Raw genomic sequence first — 14989 nt, 5'->3', positions numbered from 1 at the left:
TGACCTTGGGAGAACCATTGCAGTTTCCAATGGAAGGAATGGGGACATAGAACTTTGCTGGTGGGAATTCATGTGGCATTGTTCCCTTGTTATCTTGTATTTTGTAAACCAATATTAAATCGCTAATAAAAATAATTTTTAAATTTATTTTCTAAAAAACTCAGCAGTTGGACGATTTGGTAAATGAGATGTGCTTAAATTGAAAAGTAAACTATTTCCTTAAATTTCAAATAAGGCAGGTTTTACATTAAAATATTTCCATAACATGATTTATTATTTTTCCTTTCATAAATGAAGAGAGGATGGCTGTGTTCCTATCTCAACTCAAGCTGCCAGCAGCAATGTTGGCTGCTCAAGCTCATGGAAGACCTGGTCCACCAGGAAAGGATGGTTTACCTGGGCCACCAGGAGACCCTGGACCCCAAGGTAAGTCAAGTATGTTTGTTTAACTCTCAGTATTTAAAACATACTAATCACAGTTAAGGCATCTTAGCATAGGATGTCTGTTAATAGTTCACATTATAGATGTAGATTTTAACTATTTTGCTACTCAAAATTATAATTAAATGTTACATATCTTCTAATCAAAATATATTTTAACAATATTTGTTATGACACAATCAGTAATAATAAATACTTACACATCATTGTTATCAGGTACTCTTGGAGTTGCTTATGCTTCCTTACTGGTGTAAATAAAATAAGAGTTGTCTTTTTTTAATTCCTTAAATAAACTAAAAAGAGACTGACCAGATGATGCTCTAAGTAGTGATTTGAGCCCAAAATAAAATCTTAAGAAAATTTATAATTCATTTGCTTCCAGTATTATTACACATGGTAACTTTTGAATTTTAAAGAATTTTTCATGTGGTTTCTAAAAAGTTTAAAACAAATTTCATTTAAGTTAGTAAAAAAAAAAAAGTCCTACTGCTAACAACTTGACAAGAAACAAATCAAGAAAGCAAGTTTAATCATGTAGAAGAGAGTACATCAGGAATCAAAGACAAAATGGTCACTCTTTGACTTCAAAGTAGAAAGAGGAAAAATGCTTGGGAAAAAAATTGGGGGTGGAGGGTAGATAGCATAATGATTATGCAAATAGACTCTCATGCTTGAGGCTTCAAAGTCCCAGATTCAATCCCCTGCACTATAAGCCAGAGCAAAATAGTGCTCTGGTTAAAAAAAAAAAGGAAGGAGATTTTTTTTTTTGTCAGAGATTGAACACGCTATCAGAAAAGCAAGTATATCTCAGAAGGAGAGGAGAGAAAGAAGGAAGCAGAAACCATATTCAAAGAAATAATAGTGGGGGGCTGGAGGGTGGCACACCTGGTTGAGTGCACACATTATAGTGTACAAGCCCCCAGTCCCTACCTGCAAGAAGGAAGCTTCACAAGAAGTGAAATAGTATTGCAGGTCTCTCTCCCTCTCTCTCCTCCCCCTTCTCTCTCAATTTCTCTCTGTCTCTATCCAAAACAAATAAGTAAACAAAGAAGTAATAGGGGAATTTTTTCCAAATCTGGGATGGCAAATTTAGGAAGCAGAGAGAATACCCAAATTCCTAAACCCAGATAGACCTCCACCAAGACACATCATTATAAAGCTTTTAAAAGTCAAGGACTAAGAAAAAAATTGCAAGCTGCCAGGAAAAGTAACAAAATTATTTATAAACAGTGATTCATCAGACTCACATCATACTTTTCAGTTGAACCATGCAGACCAGGAGAGAGTGAGAAGGTATAGTCAAGTTGTTAAAAGACAATTGCCAGCCATACATACTTTAATCTACAAAACAATCATTCAAATGTGAAAGTGCAATAAAAAAGTGCCAGGTATACCAAAATCTAAAGACGATTGCAATTTCCAGGCCTGCCATGCAACAGATACTGACAGAAGTGGCACAGAAGAAGGAACAAGAAACACTGAGCCCTCAATAGGGCAACACTCAGTAAAAACAGACTCATAAACACAAGCTTTAGAATTATGAAACAATTTTAAAGTGTAGAATGGAAGAAAGAAATGGATAGATCTTTTCAAGCAAAGAATGATGAAAAACAGTTTTTAGAAAAGGATGAAATGATGATAATTTCAGTAATAATACCAAATAAAGAAATTCATGATTAAAAAAAAAACAGGAAGGATGTAGGAAGTATTAAAAACTACTAGAGAGAAAATGGCATCATTTAAAGAGATGTAGAGGACCCTATATGTGTGTGAATATGTTATATAAAGTATATACGTAATTTATATATAATTTGTTACATGCCATTTTCTCCTAGTAGTTTTTAATATTTCCTACTTCATTTCTCTTTTTATTCATCATAAATTTCTTTAAATTAATGGCTTTTTTCTGAAATTATCAACATTTTATACTTTTCTGTATTCCTTCACAGAGTTCTACCATTACCAGTTTTTTATTTATCCCTTCCTTTTGACTAACAACCACCATCAGATGTCTGTCTATCTCTTCCTTTAGCATGTATATTTTTATGGAAATGTTTCTTCTTATGTGAGTTAAAACTTATTTTCCAATACTTATATTACATTTCCTCCATTTTACAGCAACCTTTTCTAGTTTATTTTCTTCACATATTGGATATTGCTGCAAATATTCTTCTGATATGCCCTATCTTGCCTGAGCATTGTATATTTAAATTTTGCATTATTTATATTTGAATAAGATGGTAGATAAATAGATAAGTTCTCAGAAGATGAAGTTATGCATGTAACTTCAAAGCTGTTCTCTTCTTTATTTAAAAGTTATCATGAAAAGGAAGAAGCATGCATATAAAATTATTGCCTTACTGACTATGCAAATCTCTCACACTATTGGTTGAATTTGACCTCTCCCTAACACAGTACAATTGAGTTTGAGAAGAGATTTAAGTGAGAAATTCAGTACAGAGAGGGAAATGAAATGTGAGTATGAAGTGTGATGCAGTATATGTTCTGCCCACTCCAAATTTGTTTGAAGATGGCTCTCCTGAAATTTCCAAAGCAAATTATCTTTCTTGGTGTTTTTCAGGAAGAGGATCCATTTTTATCTCATTTAAAACAAAAATTTTGATTTGAACTATGCACTGTGGAGTGAATCCTTTATTATCTTTCTATCTTTAGGGAAAGACAGAAATGCAGAGGGAGTCTCATAAGTTTCTTGTTTCTACTATGAATTAAGAGACATTGAGAGAGCAATGAGATAACTGATATGCAACCCCAGTTGAAAAAAGAAGATACTGTTCTGCCTACTGTTCCATGTGAGCTATCTTTCAGTTCACTTTTTGCATTCCAGACAGACTAAGATTTCAACTATCCAAGGGAGTTCTCATCATTGCCTTCCTGACTGTATTCTAGGATAACTTTCCTTTGTGCTCTTCATTCCCACCTCAAGTCTGATATGTTCATGCTGGCACATTAACCCCTCAAAATAGCTTCATTGCCATTCATATGGCCCAAGTTCAAGCCCATCCCCTATGAACTGAAGGAAGCTTTAGTGTTGTTCTTTCTCACCTTCACCCTCTGCCTCTCCCTCTCCCCTCCCCCTTCTCCCCTTCCCCCTCCCCTTCTCCCCTCCCCCTCCCCTCCCCCTTTTCCTCTCCCCTCCCCTTCCCTTCCTTCTTCCCCTCCTCCTTTTCCTTTCCCCTCCTCCTTTTCCTCTCCCCTCCCCTTCCCCTCCTTCTTCCCTCTGCCTCCCTCTCTCCCTCCCTTTCCCACTCTCCCAAAAACTTAAGTCTTAGCAACCAAGATTCCTCTGAATTTCCATGTATGAATGAGAAGTAAATTTCTCTAACAGACCATTTTCTCTTGGGAGAATTTTCTAAGAAGGAAATTTACATCTGTTTCCAAAAACAATTGATTCTTCACCCCTGTAAAAAAAAAAAACCCTGAAGAACAGCTGTTATACTGAAAAGCCCTGTTAATGTCTGAAGCAAATCTTTTATTGACCAGATAGGAGGTTAGTGGGAGAAAACAGATCCAGTCACAGAATGAAGGACAGTACTAGGAGTGGCTCTTTTGAACTTTTAAAGATTAGCTGTTATTGGTTTATAATGGAGGAGACCTTCTGCAATTTGTAAGCCAGTGCCATGGTTGTTCTTGTGATTGGTATAGGTTTGACCTTTCAAATTCGTTAGCAGTTGGGGCATTTGAATGTGGGAGGCATACATGTGTCAAAAATGACTGAAATGTGCTGTGGTTTATTAGCGGGCCAGGACCAGGAAGGCTGAATGGCTGGTAAAGCATGAGGCAAGCCCCATATGAAGTATTACACCGCCCACAAAATACCGGTGACATTCCTTTTCCGGCCTCATTTATTCACTCTGTGTAGAGATGCACAAATTTGTAACATTGGAAGTAAATCCCTACAGTTGAACAGCACATCTTCCTACTGGAAATAATGTCTACCATCTGAAAAACAAACACCAGGTTTATTCAGTGACTACTGCCTTCTAGATGATTTTCATTAGGATGCTGGTGTTGCTTTAGTTTTGTTTTCCCACAAAGGCTACAGTAATATCAAGCTGGCATTCTGCACACGTATATTTTATGAAAATACATGCCCAATTATAGATACATCCACGATGGAGCCTTTTCTATGTTTCAATAAAGGTCAACTGTAATAGGGTGATAAGTTTAATTTAAAAACCTGGAAGAACTGTTAATTAACATTATTGCAACTTTCATAAGGAATGAGCATGGGACCCTGTTGGGAAATTTAAGAGGAGAAATCTCCAGTGTATTTGTGCAATTCAACTGCTTTATCTGTTAATAGTAGGTAGTTACTAAACTAGTAAATTGAGATTTTACAAAGAAATTCTAACATTTGGCATGAGGACTATAAATATTACCATGTTATACAGATATATTAATTATTATCTCTTTTACATGCCTATATGCAGTGGACTAATATGTGGAATAACATGTTTCCATTATATGAAAATGTTAGAACTGAATTTAACTATACAGGTTTTAGCAAAAAATGTTATTAATTTGAATTGTTTTACATATATTTTCACTGGTCTTCTTATAAATCAAAACTTCACATAGTTTAGTTATTTTTTCTTTCTTTTTTTAAATATTTTTTTAATATTTATTTTATTTATTTATTCCCTTTTGTTGCCCTTGTTGTTTTATTATTGTAGTTATTATTGTTGTTGTCGTTGTTGGATAGGACAGAGAGAAATGGAGAGGGGAGGGGAAGACAGAGAGGAGGAGAGAAAGATAGACACCTGCAGACCTGCTTCACTGCCTGTGAAGCAACTCCCCTGCAGGTGGGGAGCCGGGGTTTGAACCGGGATCCTTATGCCGGTCCTTGTGCTTTGCGCCACCTGCGCTTATATTTTTTTCTTTCTTTCTCATCTTTTTAGCCCATGATTTTAACTATTTACGGAAATGGCTTGAGATCAACTTTACAATCTTTTTTTAAAAATTTATTTAACATTAATTTACAGTGTTGTAAAACTTTTGGACTATAAATTCACACATACATATGTGTAGACTACTTACCCATATCCACCAACAAAGTTCCAGCATCAATCTACCAGAGATCCTGTTACCTAGATCTCCTCCACTATTTCTAATTGTTCCCCCTGAGGGCCACAGTAACTTTTCACAGAGAGTCTGTGAGTCAGTTTGCTTTTTTTTGCAATTTGTTTATTTTAGTTATTACTATTTTATGTCTTGAGTGAAACCATTTTTCACTTTTTATTTCACATAGCATAGCCATGTATGTATTTATTTAAAAGATCCACTTATTGAGGGCTGGGCAGTGGTGCACTCAACTGAGTACACATGTTACCATGTGTAAGGACCTGGGTTTGAGCCCCCAATACCCACCTGCAGGGGGGGATGCTTCATTAGCAGTGAAGCAGGTCTGCATGTCTCTCTTTCTCCCTCTCCCCACTCTATTTCCTTTTGTCTTAGAGAGAGAGAGAGAGAGAGAGAGAGAAAGGAAAATGAAAAAGAAAGATAAAAGGCCACAGAAGCAGTGGATTTGTAGTACTGGCACCAAGCCATTGTGCTAACCCCAGTGGCAACAAAAAATAAATAAAATAATCATTTATTTTAAATTAGAAGGAGAGTAGAGATAGGAAAAAGAAAAGTTGGTACATGTAAAGCCAGGAATCAAACAAGGAGTCTGTCAATGCAGGTACTGAACATTAATAGTTGAGCTATTTTCCCTACCTCAAAGCTTTCCAATTTGATGTAGCCCTATTTGTTTATTCTTGCTTTACTTTTTCATGTACTGTAGTTGCATCTTCTAACAAAACTAGTATTTTAGGGTCCTTGAACATATCACCTATTTTTTTCTTTTTATTTTATGGTTTAAGATCTAATATCCAAGTCTTCGGTCTATTTTGAGTTATTTTTTGTGTATGGTGCTAGGTGATTTTTAATGTGGTTGTCCAGTTTTCCTTGCACCATTTCTTAAAGAAAGTTTCTTTTTTTAAACTATATGGTCTTAGCTCCTTTATCATCGATGTCTGTATACTTTAGGGTTTATTTCATGGCTGTCTATTCTTTTTTATTGGTTTAAATATCTGACTTTGTTCTGGTGTTATCATATTTTTATTACTGTGGCTTTGTAGTATTGTTTGAAGTTAAGGAATATTATGCATCCATTTCTCTTCTTTTTCTCTCAGAATTGAGTTGACTCTTCATAATCTTTTATAATGCCTTGCAAATTTTAAAATAGTTTGTTCTGGCCCAGCAAAGTAGGTCAGTTGGATAGTACACTGCTTTGCCCTGCACACAAACCAGGTTTGAGCTCACTAGAGGGAGTTTTAGTTCTGTGGTCTATTCATTTTTTAAAAATAAATTGTTCTATTTTCTTGAAATGTACCATTGATATCATAATAGGGATTTTTTGATATCTCAGTAGGGAATTTCTTTCAGTAAGATGGTCATTTAACAGTATTTGTTCATATGACCCATGAGCAAGCGATAGCTGTCCATTTTCTTGTGTTTAATTTTATTGCTTTGAGTAGTATATCGTACTTTTCATTGTAAAGGTCTTTAACCTTCTATGGTTGATTTATTCCAGGGTATAGTTGTAAATGGAATTATTTCCTGGTCTTCCCTTTCTTCCCACTCATTGTGAATAGATATGTAGCAGATTTATGCGTGTTGATTCTATATCCTGCCACCTTGCTGAATTTATTGTTTCCAGAAGAATTTTTGGTGGGAGTCTCTAGGATTTTTTATATATAGTATCATGTCATATATAAATAATGATAGTATAACTTCTCATCCAGCTTGGATACATTTTTAAAATTTTTTATATTGCTACCAAGGTTATTGCTGGGGCACAGATGTCTGTGCAATGATTAATCCACCATCGTCTGTGGGCATTTATTTACTTAGTTTCTCTTTTATTTGATATTTCTGGAAAGGGAAAAATTGAGAGGAAAGAGGGAGAGGGAAAAAGAGACACCAGCAGCACTGATTTACTACTTGTGAGATTTCCCCCAGCAAGTGGGGATGAGGCTAGAACCTAAGTCATTACACGGTACCATTTGCACAACCAGGTGTGTCACCACCCAGCCCCTTGGAATTCTTTTTTTTTTTTTTTTTTTTGCCACCAGGGTTATTGCTGGGGATTGCTGGGGCTCGGTGCTGGCACTATAAATCCACCACTCCACATGCCTTTTTTCCTTTTTAATTTCATTGTTGTTAGATAAGGCAGAGAGAAATTGAGAGAAGACAGGGAGATAAGGAGAGGGAGAGAAAGACCTGTTTTACCACTTGTGAAGCAGACCCCCTGCAGGTGGGGAATGGGGACTTGAACCCTAGTCCTTGTGCTTGGTAATATGTGTGCTTAACAGGGTGCTCCCCTGCCCTGTCCTCACCCATTTGGATTCTTTTTGTATCTTTTTCTTATTTGATTATTCTGGTTAAGACTTTCAGAACTATATTAAACAGTAGTGGTGGTGAGACTGAACATCCTTATTCCAGCTCTTAGCAAAATAGCTTTCAATTTTTTTTATCATGGAATATCATAGAGTTGTTACTGTCATATATGGCTTTATTATGTTGAGTTTTGTTGCTTCTATTCCTGTTATTAATGGTTTTTAATCATAAATGGGTATTGACTCTTTTTTTTACCATTGGTTTCTCTTTTTCACTTGGTTGGCCTAACAAGGTAGCAAGGAGTGTATCTACTTTATTTACACTCTCAAAGAACCAAATCCTGGGTCAAAGAGATAGCTCACCAGTTAGACATGTACCTTGCCAGGCATGAATGCCTTGCCATGTGCTTGACCTAGGTTCAAGCCCCAGCACCACATGGAAGATTCCATGGCACAGAAGCAAGCTATAGTACTATGCTGTCTCTCTTTCCTTCTTTCTCTCTCTCTCTTTCTCTTTTTTCTCTGTCTTTATTTGAGTGGCAGAGTGATCTGGGAGAACTGAAAGCACAAAGGTGTGAAGTGTTGGTTCCGAAGAAACAAAAAGAACCGACTCCTGATTTCAGTGCTCTCTTACATCATCAGCCTTCACTTTTCTAGCTTTGTTGAGCTTCCTATACCTTTGGAGTTAAAAATTGTTCATGTTAAACTATGGGTTGTAATTTTAATTTTACTTAGGAAGGATATATGTCTTATAGTCAGCCATTTGAACAAAGACCTGACTTATCATCTCCTGATTCCTGACATGGCTAGATTCACATGCATTCGTACTCTTATTGTCATTTATTAAAATCATGAGTCTTGTTACTTCATTCTATCTAATTCTGGCACTAAGGTCCTGATCCTTGTGATCATATTATCTAGTCTTCTGTTACGTAAACATCTTTCAGCATAGTTCTCATATTTAGCCTATGCATAAACTCCTGTCAGAAGTGTTACTAAAGATAATTCACATACACCTTATTATAGCTATTTGAAAAAAATATGAGTTATTTATTTTTATATCCTTTTCAGTGCCATAAATATCACTCATTTATGAATATTATTAATGGATATATTTTTAAAATTTTTTATTGGGGTTAATGGTTTACAGTAAATACAGCTATTGGCACATGTTTAAAATTTTTCAGTTTTCTTCAAATCTCTCACTCCCAAACTAGGTCCTCCTGTACCAAAATGCACCAGGACCTGAAAACCCCCAACCCCACCTGGTGTCCTTTACTTGGGTACAATACACAAACCCAGTCCAACTTCTGCTTCATTTCCCCTTTTGTTCTTATTTCTCAACTTCCGGGTTGACATATTTTTTAATAGCTGCCTATTTGTAATATTTTCATTGCCTACTGCACCTAGTCTGTTTATTTATAAGGTTATATATTACTGTCACAATATTTTTGCAAAACAAATCACTAATACACTCTTTATGGTAAGTAACAGAATTTCATAAATAACATAGATGAAGAAATGATTCTCATGTGTGCTGTGTTGCCATTGAATACTCTTATTTTTCATCTCTTTTTTATATCTCAAACTTAGGCTACCGAGGACAGAAAGGAGAAAGAGGGGAACCTGGAATTGGACTTCCTGGGAGTCCAGGTCTTCCTGGGACTTCAGGTAATGGTGATATCCACAGCATAAGAAAACCTCTAAAAACAGAATCACACTTTCTTCCCTATGGTCCTAAGGTGTTGTTTACAGAAAAACTTAAGTGTTCAGTGGCGATTGGAGGGAGGTGAGAAGGAATGGTCATATATGATCAGCATTTTTATGGGGTTTCTTATTTCATTAGCTTCAGGTTTGCCAGGCGCACCAGGTACCCCAGGGCCTCAGGGCCCCCCAGGACCTAGTGGAAGATGTAACCCTGAAGATTGCTTTTATCCAGTATCTCGTGGCCATCAGCAAACAGGTAGAAAATGAAAACATCTGAGGAGATTTAATTTCTGGTGGTATCTCCTGACTTTTGGAGCAATCTTGATACTATCAACCCTTCATCAATGAGATGCTTTTTTTTTTTTTTGGTCTAGGCCAGACATTAAAAGGAGGAGTCTAAGTCTCAGTCCACTAGTAATTGTGATACCAGCATTTCTGGATTTTTCTATTTTTTTCCCAAATTTCATTCCATATATTTGGCTTCATCATTACTATGATTTCTGTTCCTATATGGTTTTATAGGAAATATGCAAGCAAATATTATCACTAGTCTTCAAGAGGAAATTACGTTTTACGATTTACTGGATTAATGGCGATATACATCTTGTTGTCTCATCAACTTGTATTTGATTTCTGAATTTTAAAATTTCTAACTTAATCTTGACATTTTTCTTGGTCACATATATCTTGAACATTTTTAATTTTCTGTAATTGTTAGGTAAATGGCAATTTTTTTGATATACTACATTTCCCCTACTGAATATTTTGACCACTTTTTATACATGAAGAATTCTTATGCCAGCTTATATCCATCCTACTTATGCAGACAAAAAGACAGGCAATAAGAGCTTCAAATTATAACTTAGATTTTGTAAAACACTAATAAAGTAGGCTATTTTATCAGGGAGCCCAAGGCCAATCATGGGTATCTACTTAATAATTTCATTAGTTCCGTGTGGGCTCAATTCAAAGCAGTCACCATTGGCATAATCTGTACTGGATAGAAAGAGAAGACTTGTGTCTGGTTGAATTAATTCTACATGTGAAGCCTAACAGCAGTCCCTTCACTGAGCTTCTCATTTGGGAAATTGAAAATAAGGGTTTTTTTCTATAGGAGGAGTTTGGAAGTGGAGGCATAGATATGTCTTTGGTACTTTTTGAAACTCTGGTCTAGCAATATGGACCCTATATCCATTATCAGTATACTCAGATTTTAAGACAAGATTCAGTCATCAAAACAGAAGGCTGGATTTGTAGTGACTGGGAAAGAAACCCTCTCGATTTGGATAAGGTGTTGTGTGGGCAGATACATATTAACAAGGGGAAGCTAAAAACATTAGGGTGTTTGTTGCTCCAGAAGATGCAGCAAGAGGTACAGGGGCAGTGAAGGAAGCATTCATTTCAGGAGAAACAACAGATGCTGCGGAGACCACATCTTCTGACATGAAATGAAAGAACAGAGACCACCAACAAAATCACTACAGCATGCTTCTGTTACCCAGCCCTTCATTATCTGGAGGAACTATTGGTTGACAAAAGAAGACCGATTTTATAGAACATGAGTATGAGTATGTTGCTGAAATCAAAGTAGTGGATTCTACAGATGCTGAGAGATGCCACTAGGAGTCCGTAGGAGCAGATTCCAATTTGACTAAAACAGGCTGGAAGACTGCTTTCATCTGTTAATTGAAAATTAAGTCTAGAAAGGCGAGTTCACTGAAACTGGAAAAAACTGTGAATGGAGTTGTGTTGTGAGTGTGCCTAAATTAAGGTAGGCTTTATTCAAATGCACCCATGATGTGAACTGGTTTTCATTATAGATGAGTGAACTGCTGGTCAGCTACTATCTACGTGGCTGTGCATACATACAACTTTTTCATCGTTTCATATTGAATTATTCTATATATTTTAATTCCAAGTTTATTTATTGTATTTTTCCAATTATTTATTTCAAGTGTGTTTAACACTAAATTAATCTACTTTGTTTTTCCTTCCTGTGCAATACCTATAATGGTGCTGTGTCTTAGACATACAATTAGAATATACATATGCATTTTCTTTGGAAAAGGGATAATATACCCCCCCATAATGTACATGGATCTAAAACCAGGTGCTATGTGTATATCTTGAGTTTTAATTTGTTGAACCTTAATTTGTTGAATTTTCTGAGAGCTTACAGCTCATTCATCTGCTACTCGTTAATATACTTGAATTTGTCATAAAGTTAAACATTGTAGGCTTTTTCAAGGATTACTTTTAGATATTAGTTAATAGGCTTTGACTATTTTTTTCTCTGATAATCCAGGAGTATTTAACATTTTAATATTTTCTGAACTTTTTGCTGATGATTATCAGTGTATTTTCTTTGAGCTTATACTTTCATATATATAAGATTCAATTATCTTATTTTTGTTATAAATTCTGTTCATTTAAGTCCACAGAATATGTGGTACATTCTTTCTTACAAATTGTATCCTTGGGGACTTTTCTTTTTCTGAATTCCATTAATAGTATGTTGGTTTATTCCTGTTTTGAGAATTTGAGTTTACTTGGATGATTTGAGGAGAGAGTGGAGATATTATGTTGTAGGATGGGTATTACAAGTAGAATTCATACAGTTATTCAAGTTCATCTTCTGTAACTGAGTTATATGGCAATCTGCCTTTATCCTAAGTAAAGAAACAGAGCAATGTCTAGATGGGATGAGCATCTCACTTTACTGGATTATTGACCTTCTATCACCTTCTCACACTGCCTCATCTCTTGTATACATGTGAGGCAATAAAGAGCAACAACAACAAAAAAGCTGACTTCAAGTAATACAACACCTAATAAAGGGGAGATTTAGCAGTTGCCTAAATCCTTTAATAAAGACAAAGTAGATAAGTTAAGTCCCAGAGTAGGGTGGGAACTTTTCCCTAAATAATTTTGTAGTTTCCGGGTCTCCTGTATCATTTTCTTCCATTCCAACACATGTGTTTATTGCTACATAGATGTTTGTGATGCTCACATCTGGAAAGAATTATCAGGTTTCCTGAATTACGTTGTTTGGATTCTAGCCAATGTTGGTATGTATAAAAGTCAGATTGAATCCCTGTCTTAAATTTTATATCAAGATGAGTAATTTCAGTTGGAAACTTTCCTTTTAAGATCTGACTTCAGTTGATATGATTCAGCCTTTGGAATCTAAAGAAAAAAGAATTCATGAGTTTGTTCACTGTTCTTTCCTACTAAAGGTATTGCCCATTTCCCCTCTAACAATAGCAGAAATATAGCCAGTCTTAGACTTTAACAATTTTCAAGTTGTGATGGAAGTGATTTAATGACTTCAAAGTAATCCCATATGCTTATTTCCTTATCTCTTAACATTGCTGAAAATTTAAACTCTACACAGTGTAGAATGTGATTATCTTAAGATGTGTTATCTGTAAAAGCTGTCATTTGATACTGGATTATCAAATAATTTTATAAATATATTCTAGAAGTAAAATTTAGCTTTTTTTTGCAGTCTTTCTCATTTGTTGAGAACCTGTGATATACCTCCTTTGTCAACAAGATGGTGTGAAAGTAATTTGAATTGCACAACTAAATTAGGTCTTTGCTGTTGCACTATTTTTTTTTACTTTTGTAAATATTTTTTTAATTTTTGTGCATTTGTTTTATTTATGTTTTCCTGAGTTAAATCATCTTTTTGAAGTAGATTGTTGGCTACTTCAGTTTTATTTCTTTAGTGAATATGCATATACACTTATGTATATTAGTTAAGTTGCAACTTGAGTATTTATAACTTTAGTTTATTTCTACACTACCTTCATATTTTAGTGAGTAACATGAGATCTTATAGATAATCATCCTATCTTCTAAACAGGATACTCTTTTTTGACAAACATGCAAAAAGCATTTGGTTTACTACTAAAATTAAACCGTTCATAAAATTACATAAGGTCTAAATCTCTGTGATCAAAATACTTAAAGTGTTTCAGTTAAACTTGTATAATGTTTATTTTTCTAGAAATATATCAGTATTTACAAAAAAATAAGAAGAAGCACTAATTTTCAAAATAACATTTTAATTTTCTGAACATTGGTAATAATATTCTGAGAATGAAATTTCTGAGTTACATGCTTAAATTTTTCAACACATTCTCAGAATAAATTGTCAGATTTGCTCCTAATTCTTGTTCTTAAGCTATCTTTCACAGCTGCCTCTACCTTCTCAAGACAAAACACTTTTTATTGGTGGTGTTTCCCAGTTTTCCTTTTTAACATTCTAGTGTAAGGAATGGACTCCTTTACACAATTTTCTTTCACAGAATATTACACAAGCTTAAAGAGGAGAAGTAGAGAAGAATTGAACTTATATCTCTTGTGCCCAGGTACTTCAGAATGATTGTGATGATTAAATTGTTCATTTATTAATTGAGTGGCAAAGGAGCATTAAATTTATTTGACTACTAAAAGTTTCAAGAAATGAGACAAATGAATGGTATAACTGAAGCTGTAATCCATTGTGCTGAACAAAACCATGTTTATTTTTATGACACTGTAGAACCTGATAAAAACAGAAAATTCATTCAGACAAGCAAACCCAGAATAGCAACAACTTATCACAAAGATAAGGAAGGCTGATAAAGCCAAAGCTCATTTAGGAGAAGCTAAATTGAAGTATCTATATCCAATCTAATGGTGATAATACTCAAGGAGTTAGCTACTTGCTCCATGAATTTGTCAAAAGGGAGTACTTGGAAAGTAAGAAATCTCATTAAACTTAGAGGGTAGTTCAATAATAATTTTCTTTTTAAGAAAGGTATGTTTTGCTTAACCATAATATTTCACAACTTGTTCTTGTAATAATTAAACTATTTTAGAGATATTTTTCAGTGTATTTAAATTCAGATTATCTATGTTATGTTTTACAATTATTTATTTTCAAAACACCATATAGGATATATTGTCCCTACTTTGTTTGCTTTCTATCTTACCTCATTAAACTATTTAAGATTTCATGCCATATTCTAATGTGGAGTATAATGGCACAAGTGTTTTGTAATTCCTCATGGGTATAGTGCTTTGAAGATCCCTGTAGATTCAGAATGTATAATGAACTTGTCATTTACCTCAGCAATAAAGGATTTGACCTTAAATCAGGTCATTCTAAGGTGCAGTTATTAATATAATGTCTACTTTCCACCACTTCCTGTGGCTGAAACTGTACAATTCAACTCCATTCTCTTTAGTTCCCACCACAAGGATGCCCCAAAGCATCAGACATCAAGTATGAACCACTCACAGATGTGCAAGGGTTCATAATTATGTCATGTCAGTAATTATTCCTTTGTCACATGAATCAATACTTAATTTCACTTTATAGCACATCTCCCTGGCCCCCTTATTAAAAAAAAAAAAAGTACAATCTTGGGGGTCGGGCAGTAGAGCATCAG

At 34.9% G+C, this 14989-nt stretch overlaps 1 protein-coding gene across 1 annotated transcript in view; it reads left to right on the top strand.

Moving 5' to 3' along the window:
- Positions 1-14692, top strand: part of COL19A1 (collagen type XIX alpha 1 chain) — a 388031-nt gene extending 373339 nt beyond the window's left edge. The window contains exons 41-43 of the mRNA XM_060190822.1: positions 298-426; positions 9435-9512; positions 9688-14692. Of these exons, the coding sequence (XP_060046805.1) occupies positions 298-426; positions 9435-9512; positions 9688-9815 (335 nt within the window). The 3' untranslated portion in view covers positions 9816-14692. The remainder of the gene's footprint in view (positions 1-297; positions 427-9434; positions 9513-9687) is intronic.
- The last annotated feature ends 297 nt before the right edge of the window (positions 14693-14989 follow it).

This window comes from Erinaceus europaeus, chromosome 4 (genome assembly GCF_950295315.1).
Source record: "Erinaceus europaeus chromosome 4, mEriEur2.1, whole genome shotgun sequence".
Lineage (NCBI taxonomy): Eukaryota > Metazoa > Chordata > Mammalia > Eulipotyphla > Erinaceidae > Erinaceus > Erinaceus europaeus.
This window is presented reverse-complemented; position numbering and strand designations above follow the sequence as displayed.